This window comes from Lynx rufus, unplaced genomic scaffold, assembly GCF_022079265.1.
Source record: "Lynx rufus isolate CCGP_SWC_20201006 ecotype Redwood Valley unplaced genomic scaffold, mLynRuf1.p SCAF_29, whole genome shotgun sequence".
In the NCBI taxonomy this organism is placed as follows: domain Eukaryota; kingdom Metazoa; phylum Chordata; class Mammalia; order Carnivora; family Felidae; genus Lynx; species Lynx rufus.
This window is the reverse complement of record NW_025814844.1, coordinates 226451-236020: the sequence shown is the minus strand read 5'-3', so window position 1 is coordinate 236020 and position 9570 is coordinate 226451. Positions and strand designations below refer to the sequence as shown.

Genomic DNA, 9570 nt, shown 5'->3' with positions numbered 1-9570 from the left:
GCCCTGTTACAGTTCCTTCTGACAGGCACGCGGCTGAGTTAGAGGTGAAATCAAAAAACTTCAAGGAATGAGAGCCTCACAGTAAATAAGTTTGCACTGGGTGGGGGCTGCCTCCCTGGACCCTCCCACAAGACTGGGTGAAAGTAGCCACTCCACAATTTAGAAGACAACCAAATTACTATTCCATTCTTCAAAGAACATCAAGAATGGGTGAAAGATTTAAGAAATGCCTAAATTTAAAGTAACCAAAGCATTCTTCCTAATTCCTTCAGCCACGCCTTTTGAAACTTTCTTTCTAGGGTTAAAGTGGTAACTACACATACAGACATGCTTAATTTTTTGAGAGGAAACATGTTTTTCCCCTGGAAATCCACCTGGAAAAGGCAGGTGTCTAGATCGGGAATTATCGCAAAAGCACAAAGGACATGATGATTCAATATACAAACTTTAATAGATAAACATATCTTGTAATGTTATCATGGGGATGATACAAAAGGATGGTTGCCAGAGGCACTCATTCAGTATTCTTCCCCTTCTTCAGCCTCTGCTTCCACGGAATCCACACCCACCTCTTCATAATCTTTCTCCAGAGCTGCCAGGTCCTCCCGGGCCTCGGAGAACTCCCCTTCCTCCATGCCTTCCCCCACGTACCAGTGCACAAAGGCTCGCTTTGCATACATGAGGTCAAACTTATGGTCTAGGCGGGCCCAGGCCTCGGCAATGGCGGTAGTGTTGCTCAGCATGCACACAGCCCGCTGCACCCTGGCCAGGTCCCCTCCGGGGACGACGGTGGGGGGTTGGTAGTTGATGCCCACCTGCCAGAGAAGGGGAAGAAAACAGTCTGTGCAACTTCTGTCAAACCCAGAAATGGCAGCTGCTTTCATGGAAACAAAAGGCATGCAGGTGCCTTCTTTGTGCCAGGCAAGGTGTCAGGTGAGCAGGGTGCCGGTTTCCAGACCAGGAAAACTGGGGAAAAGGAGCCCTGGCTCCCGGCTCAGTCCCAAGTTGCCTGAAGGGCTGTGTCCCAGCAACTGAGACACGTGACAGGTGCTCAGGTAACAGGGCTGCTTCTTCTAAAAGGGGACGCTGCTTTGTATTGCTCATGTTATTTTCCCCATAGGCTTCTACAAGATGGGGATTCATTTCTGTAGCTGAAACCTTTTCCACTCGATTCAGAGTACTATGGTTGTATCACCAGGGGAGATCATACCCCCGGTCTCCCACCAAATGAGCCAGCCTGTGCATAATAGGGCGACAGGCACACCCTCAGGTCCTAGGACTGTTGCTACTACTGCAACAGGAGGTGGCCTATGTGTGTGCTAAGTAGGAGAAAGGGGGTGATATTCGAGGGCTGGGTCCAAAAGGGGAGGCATTCTAAGTTTCCAAACCAGGAGACACCACGACCAGAGGTTTGGGCAGGAATACACAGGGTCAGTTAGAGCTGGGGTTGGCAAACTTTGTCTATAAAGAGCAAGACAGGGACGCCTGGGTGGCTCAGTTGGTTAAGGTGTGCAACTTCAGCTCAGGTCGCGATCTCACGGCCTGTGAGTTCGAGCCCCGTGTTGGGCTCTGTGCTGACAGCTCGGAACCTGGAGCCTGTTTCAGATTCTGTGTCTCCCTCTCTCTCTGACCCTCCCCCGTTCATGCTCTGTCTGTCTCTGTCTCAAAAATGAAAATAAGCGTTAACAAAAAAAAGAGCAAGGCAGCACATATTCTAGGCTGGGTGGGCCACATGGTCTCTGTCACAATTACTTAATTCTCTCTTTGGAGCACAAAAGCAGCCACAACAAGACACCAATGAACAGGTGTGGGTGTGTCCACATAAAACTCTACGTGGCTGGTCTGCCAACTGTGCCGATCCCTGAACCCAGAATAGGAAGGGCTAGTGAAGGACCCGCTGCAGCGAGCCCACCAGAAGCAGTAAGGTCTGAGCCAGCTAGGCGGCATGGAAAGCAAGGCAGAGGGAAGCACGTTTTCCCAGATGGAAAGCATCGACAGCTTAGCGTCCAAGCACTGGACAAAGCTGAAGAGCTACAGCAAGTTTCCTCTTCTGTATCAGATGGAAGACTGGCACAAACTGTGTTGGAGGCAGCCTCTGCCCAAACTTGCCAATCTTACTAACAGAGAAATGAGTATGTTGCCATTTCTTCCAAAAACACCCATGACCATTTTTCGTTAAATCAAATGCTGCATGGGACATTTAGATTTGGTTTAATTTCCTTATGCCTGAAGAATGACGTGGGATTTAGGAACACTGATGTTTACAGTGATACCCCAATTTCAAATATCCACATAAATTACCAAAATGCCCTTGAAAATTGCTACATTTCTAAGTCCAAACTATTTTTCCCACACTAATTCTTCCACCCAGAAGCGGCGACAAAAATCCTTCCAAAAACTTTCTGTTCTGTTAAAAAAGAAAATTCTCACGCAGATACACAACGTGATAACTCAGGAAGGGAGTTCAAATGGCACCACTGAATAAATTCTCACTCCGGCTCACTGATTTATGACCAAGGGGTTGGCTGCCATGGAACAGGGCATCCCCTACAAAGGGCATGCCGTGCTTGGTCGGCTGCCTGCTGACCGGTAACACCACTCAACATCACCCAGTCCTACCTTAAATCCAGTTGGGCACCAATCCACAAACTGGATGGTGCGCTTGGTCTTGATGGTGGCGATGGCTGCGTTGACATCTTTCGGGACCACGTCCCCCCTGTACAACATGCAGCAGGCCATATACTTGCCGTGCCGAGGGTCACACTTGACCATCTGGTTAGCCGGCTCAAAACAGGCATTGGTGATCTCGGCCACAGACAGCTGCTCGTGGTACGCCTTCTCAGCTGAGATGACCGGGGCGTAGGTGGCCAGGGGGAAGTGGATGCGGGGGTAGGGGACCAGGTTGGTCTGGAATTCCGTCAAGTCCACGTTCAGGGCCCCATCAAATCGCAGGGAGGCCGTGATGGAGGACACGATCTGCCCGATCAGACGATTAAGGTTGGTGTACGTGGGCCGCTCGATGTCCAGGTTGCGCCGACATATGTCGTAGATGGCTTCGTTGTCCACCATGAAGGCACAGTCAGAATGCTCCAGGGTCGTGTGGGTGGTCAGGATGGAGTTGTAGGGCTCCACCACGGCCGTGGACACCTGGGGGGCCGGGTAGATGGCAAACTCCAGCTTGGACTTCTTGCCGTAGTCCACCGACAGCCGCTCCATGAGCAGGGACGCAAACCCAGAGCCGGTGCCGCCCCCGAAACTGTGGAAGATGAGGAAGCCCTGCAGCCCCGTGCACAGATCCGCCTGAGAGAAACCAGAGACCGTGAGTCAGTGCCTGCGGAAGCCACACCGCCGACCTCCGACAAGCCACGCTCGCTTCTTTGCCTCTGCGGGATGATCACACATTCAAATCGTCCACAGCGCACGTGCGGGACGCTCAGGAGCAAAGCAAGGCAGACGTTAGAGATGTACGGACACACTGACGCCACACGTGAAGGGAAACGTGGACTCAAGATTCTGGCCTGGGGTTTTGCCAGAGCGACCTCCTGGTCGCAATCCCTGCACACCCTCCCGTCCGGGGCAACGTCCACAGGAAGCCTTCTCGGCACCCCCTTACCAGTTTTCGGATCCGGTCCAGGACCAGGTCGACGATCTCCCTGCCGATGGTATAATGGCCTCTGGCGTAATTATTGGCTGCGTCCTCCTTCCCGGTGATCAGCTGCTCTGGGTGGAAGAGCTGCCTGTAGGTCCCTGTGCGCACTTCATCTACAAAGAGGACACGTGGGCCGCAGGGCTTCAAGCCTGTTGTCAACTCACCGGGAGGGGTGGGTTTGGGGACCGTCGGCATCTACCGAGCACGTGCCGTTCCTCGCGGGTCGGCGGCATCAGGGTCTCGGAGAAAACGTCTCTGCGTCATACGCAGACCACAACAGCAATCTATGGCTCAGCAGGTAAAGTCAAGTGGAGGTACAAAGTCCAATCTGACTGGTCCTCAAAGAAGGGAAACCACTCACACCCGCACACAGGTGATTCTGCACGTGCATACGTATGTCCTCCTACCCACAGCTACCTCAAAGAGTGTAACTAAAAAATCGCTTACATGCTAGACAGTCACCAGGTCAGCATGACCTTGGCCGGCCAGTCCCATCAGGGCACCCTCTGTGGCCTGCCTCTCACAGGCTTTAGGGTGACATCCTGTCTTCCCCTGGGTGGCCACTGAAAGGTGCTCTCTCCTTGCAGCTCTCCCTGGCAACCACTTCAGCCTTCTAATCCGGAGGAAGCCAACGAATGTTCTCTACTTACCTTTCTGTCAGATGCAGGTCAAGATTCTCACGCAGCAGCATTTTGGTGTGCGCAGCGTTAAGGAGGGACCAGTGCCTGGGCACCCCGCAGGTGGAGTCTACACAACCACCGGCCTGGGGCTGAGGCGGCCACGAGTGAATCTATTACCAGCCTGTGTTTTTCCTGTACGTTAGGTTCTCCTAACTTAGGAGCCTCAGTTTCTCACCTGATGTAGCCACAGGCGTGTACTTGTACACCCCGTCCTTTCTGCAGAAAGGATTCAAAGGAGCACAGGGGGCATGGAGGGGGCTTCAGGGAGGCTCTGCCACTCTCCCGGGAAAGCCGCCCAAGTGCCCGAGTACCTACCGACCACGGTGGGCTCCAGGTCCACAAACACCGCTCTGGGCACATGCTTGCCAGCCCCAGTCTCGCTGAAGAACGTGTTGAACGAGTCATCCCCACCACCGATGGTTTTGTCACTTGGCATCTGACCATCGGGCTGAATTCCATGTTCAAGGCAGTACAGTTCCCAGCAGGCATTGCCGATCTGGACACCTGCCTGCCCCACGTGGATAGAGATGCACTCGCGCTGGGAACCAGAACACAAACGTTGAGATCCCCTTGTCTTCAAGGGAACCAACGCTATATGGCACGGAAACCATATTAACACACACATCTACATGTATTTCACATTGTCTATGGCTTTCCCAGACCTTTCCCAGAAGGCTTATGTGACCCTTTTCAAGTCCCTATGAAAACTGAGGTGCTCTAAACCACCCTAGCTACTAAGTGCCGGACTTAGCCCCTACACAAAAGTGTTTGCTACCACACACGTAATGTCAATGATAAACGCCACACCATACAGTCACATACAGCCACAGTCACCATACAGCCACAGTTATTCTCGAAAGAGTATAGCGATTAGTTTCTGATGGTGTCCTGTCCAAAGAGAATGTAACAAGTAACAGATCAGGGAAGGAAGAGTGGACTTGGACACAGGTCACCATGGCCCAGGTGCCAGTGGTCACCATATGTGTGCCATCCATCTACCCATCTACAGCTACCCTCTGTTTTCTCCACCCAGGGCTGTGCTCAGGGAGGCTGACCCATCTGGACTGCATTAAAGGGGCTTCCTTGCACCTGGCTTCTGGTTGCATTAGCCAAGGCAGGCATCGGCAAGAGACTGCGAGGTTAGAGGACAGTGTGGTCAGGGTGCTCACTCCCTGGCTCCCACCCTGCCGGACTGCCATGGGCTCCCTGAGTGTGTTTATCAAGGCCACAAACTTTCAGCAGTCAGTGTTCTTGATAAAGCCACCTTCTCAGCTTCTAGTGACCACTCCCTTCACCTCAAGGCTAGGAGTTAATGGCAACCAGACATCACAAATGGTAGGACACTACACTGTCCTTTGGTGGTTTCCTTAGACTCAAAGTACCTATTTTGACTGTAGCCTATCTTTCCTGCCATAAACATAACCGTACAGTCATTAATCATTTGTTCTATTTCAGACACCTTATCCTTACAAATACATAGAGGAGATCAAATAAAATTCAAGGTGTCCCACCTACCCTAAATCCTAATATACAATACCAAGAACTTGAAGTCCTGTTTTTAAGTTTGGCAGGCAATTTTTTTTTTTTTATTTTTAAGGTTTGTTTATTATGGAGAGACAGCACAAGCAGGGGAGGGACAGAGAGAGAAGGAGAAGAAGCCGAAGCAGGCTCCAGGCTCTGAGCTGTCAGCACAGAGTCCGACACGGGGCTCGAACCACAGACCGTGAGATCATGACCCGAGCTGAAGTCGGACGCTTAACCGCCTGAGCCAGGTGCCCCTGAAGTCCCGTTTCTTATCACACAAACACCAACTCTCCAATTAGGGGCATAGAGATTCACGGAACGCCACAATACCCTAAGAATCCATCCCAGAAGGAACTATTCAGTTGCAGAAAGAACTTCTCCAATGACAAGGAATGCACTCCTTCAGAGAAGAAATTCATCAACACTCTGGGAAGTCTTTTGGAATCCACACACTCACACCATTTACAGATCAGTATTATTCATTTTGCCTTACTTAAATCCAGGCAGCCTATGCTTCACACGATGCCTGATTTAGTTTTCTACGGACTCAGCCCTAGTATGATCACAGGAAGCTCTGTACCCTGAGAAAATCCCTCAGGTTTTTCTTTTACAAAATGGGGGCTGGTGTGCTACATGATCTGCAAGGCCACTTCCATCTGATTATCCAGTGGAACTAACGAAAAGCAGTCAGAGAAATCATTCCTAGCTTTCAACAGAAAGCCATTAAAAATTCATCACCAACCTCACCTGGATCATTAAAATTTTACCTTACTTTACTCAGCCTTATCTTCATCCTCTTTCTTTTCAAGCTCCAGTCCAACTGCTCTCTTCATATTCTTGGCAGATTACTTTGTTCCCTCTGTACCCAGAAGCTTCAGCTTCCAGACAGCAAATGCGCAGACCTTTCTGCTCTCTTCCTCCTGTCAATTGTTTCTACTGATCCCCTACCCGCTAACAGTCCTCAAAGTAATCACTGGCCTTCTCAGGCCACTAGAGATCCACAGACCTCTTCAGGGTAATTGGAAATTAAAGCGATTTCACAGTGGGACTACTGAGATAACCAGCCCTTTTCACCGTGTTCACTGATGGTGCATAATCAAACAGTGGGTAAAACTGGGGTGCTTGGGTGCCTCAGTCAATTAAGCATCCAACTTCAGCTCAGGTCATGATCTTACCATTTATGAGTTCAAGCCCCGCACTGGGCTCCGCACTGACAGTGCAGAGCCTGCCTGGGATTCTCTCACGCTCTCTCTCTCAAAACAATAAACTTAAAAAAAAAAAAGTGGGTAAAACTCTTAATGCCCTAGTACAAATCAAGGTAGTGGCACCAAACTATACCAGTGTTCGTTAGATTCTTCACCCTTATGCACTCACGGTAAAAAGACCAAAAAAAAAAAAAAAAGTCAATTTCATTTCAGAATATTCATGATGAAGCAAAAAATGATTATTTTATAAAACATCCACCCTCAAGTACTGTGATAAAACGGAAAGTATCCATAAAGCACTTGTGCACCTGCTGAAATACAGCTGTTTGAAGAAATAGCACTTGTGTGTTTTCAGTTGCCAACTGAACTAGCTTTTTTCACAGAATGTTATTTTCCTTGCAAGAGCCGACAAACTATGGCTGTTGCAACTTGGATATCTGGTGTTTATGTTAGCATGTTGTCTGAAAGTAAATAAATATTTTTAAAATTTCTAACGTGGCAAATGACTATGGAGATAACCCACATAAACAAAGGCTTTTTGGAGTCCTAATTTGTTACACTGTAGAGATGTCCATGGAGTGCCTGGGTGGCTAAGATGGTTAAGCATGACTCTTGCTTCCCCATCAGGTCATGATCTCATGGTTTGTGAGTTGAGCTCACTGGGCTGGCAGTGCAGAGCCTGCCTGGGATTCTCTCTCTCCCTCTCCCTCGCCCCTCCCCCACTTGCACTCTTTCTCTCTCTCTCTCAAATAAACTCTATAAAAAAATAAATACTGTAGGGGCACCTGGGTGGCTCAGTCGGTTAAGTGTTGGACTTCAGCTCAGGTCATGATCTCATATCACATGAGTTCGAACGCCACGTTGGGCTCTGTGCTGACAGCTTAGAACCTGGAGCCTGCTTGGGATTCTGTGTCTCCCTCTCTCTCTGCCCCTCCCCCACTTGTGCTGTGTGTGTGTCTCTCTCTCTCAAAAATAAACATACGTTACCATACATACATACATACATACTCTAGGGATGTCCTGGGACCCCAACGTTTGAGAACCACCTTCCAGGCCTCAGGTACCCAACATAACGGCTGTCCTCAGAGACTGAGTCAAGGCCACCCAACAAGTCAAGGTCACCCAGCTTCCAACCTGGCTCATAAAGTTACAATTTTCGAGAAGACATCTGCACCTGCCGACCCCCCTTCATCCGGGACATTACCACGACGCAGGTTGCCGCTGCCCTCAGGGTTCGCACACCCAGAGAACAAGCGAGAGGACTATCATCTGTTCTTCCGGGCAGCCCTGGGCCTCCCGTGCCCAGCCCAGCCCCCTCTTTCCCCCGATCTCCACCCCCCCCCGCCCCCCCCCCCACACACACACACAGCCCCGGTCCTAGGATTTGTCCCAGTCTTGCCCCACCCAGGGGCCTCATGTGGCGGGCTTCATCCTCCCTCCTGCCTGGGCCTCTATGAACCGAGAGTGGCCGGGGGGGGGGGGGGGGCCTCACCATGGTGAGTTCAGCTGCTGCCCAACGCCGTTACCAGACCTCAACCGCTGCCACTGACGCCACGCGCCCAACTGCCGCTGCTGCGCGGTGCACCCGGCCCGGGATTGGCCCGCCGCTGCCCAGGTGCCCATTGGTCCTCAGTGCCTCGGGGCGGACCTAGGCCTGGAATCCCGCTTCTGATTGGACGTTACTTGACTTGCGGAGTATGGTGCTTTCTGATTGGATATGGCTTTGGCGGGAAGGCTGTGGCCTAGCCAAAGCCGAGCATTCTGACGCATCCTCGGATGTTAGGTGGGAGTGGTCACGGTTTTCTCTGCGTGGGACATAGCACATTTTCGTGCACGTAAGCCCTCAATGTGCGCGTGGCTTCACGTCAAGCTTGTGCTGCCTTCTTGCTTGGAGGCCCAGGCTCACTCACCTGTCTGCTCGTGATTCCGGTCTTTGCAAACGAGACACCCTCTCAAGGCCTGCCCACCATCTACCTGTAAGCAATGCAAAGGAGAGCTGCTCTCCCGTGCTTCGCAAGCCAATAAAAGACTTGCACCAAGTTTTTGCCTTGAAGATAGGCTATTCGTTGGTGTGGCACCAGCCAGGAGAACGTAAAACCAGTGTTCAACGTCCCGAACTTCCTGATGGCTTATAAACGAGGGGTTTTATGGGGAAAGTTGGGGGCAGGGCGGGGGCCCGGGGGGGGGGGTCTCCTGAGAAGGTGGACGCTGTTGATTGGAGGCTCATGAAGTCATGTTCACAGATGTTACTTTGTTACTTCAAGTGGCTTCATCTGGTCCACGGAGGTGTGTTCTATCTCAAGAGACTTGAGATAGACTAACAACCAACAAGATGGATGCCAGCTTCATACCCCAAATCTGCACCCGGCTTTCTTGTCCACCCTTTTTCCGGTGCAGAAAGGCCTTTGCCATCCAGCGCCCAGGAACCAGGCAGGATTTGATTACTTCTTTAATCTGGGGATTTCTGAGTTTCTGGGGACAAGGGAGTTGGAGGGTATACCCCAGGCTCCCC

The 9570-nt window shown here is 51.1% G+C and overlaps 1 protein-coding gene across 1 annotated transcript; it reads right to left on the bottom strand.

Moving 5' to 3' along the window:
- Nucleotides 1–518: 518 nt before the first annotated feature.
- On the bottom strand, nucleotides 519–8227 carry LOC124519871 (tubulin alpha-3 chain). Its single transcript, XM_047090331.1, has 5 exons — nucleotides 8210–8227; nucleotides 4645–4867; nucleotides 3614–3762; nucleotides 2620–3300; nucleotides 519–815 (listed from the first exon to the last, which is right to left on the bottom strand). Exons 2-5 carry the CDS (start codon nucleotides 4763–4765, stop codon nucleotides 519–521), a joined length of 1248 nt encoding a protein of 415 aa, XP_046946287.1. The 5' UTR covers nucleotides 4766–4867; nucleotides 8210–8227.
- Between the last annotated feature and the right edge of the window lie 1343 nt (nucleotides 8228–9570).

Excerpts from the sequence above, each read along its gene's own strand:
- LOC124519871 (XM_047090331.1), bottom strand. The coding sequence starts at position 4,765 with ATGCCAAGTGACAAAACCATCGGTGGTGGGGATGACTCGTTCAACACG. Across the intron at positions 3,763-4,644 it reads CCTGGAGCCCACCGTGGTCG|ATGAAGTGCGCACAGGGACC; the intron begins GTAGGTACTCGG and ends TCCTCTTTGTAG. Across the intron at positions 816-2,619 it reads GGTGCCCAACTGGATTTAAG|GTGGGCATCAACTACCAACC; the intron begins GTAGGACTGGGT and ends CTTCTCTGGCAG.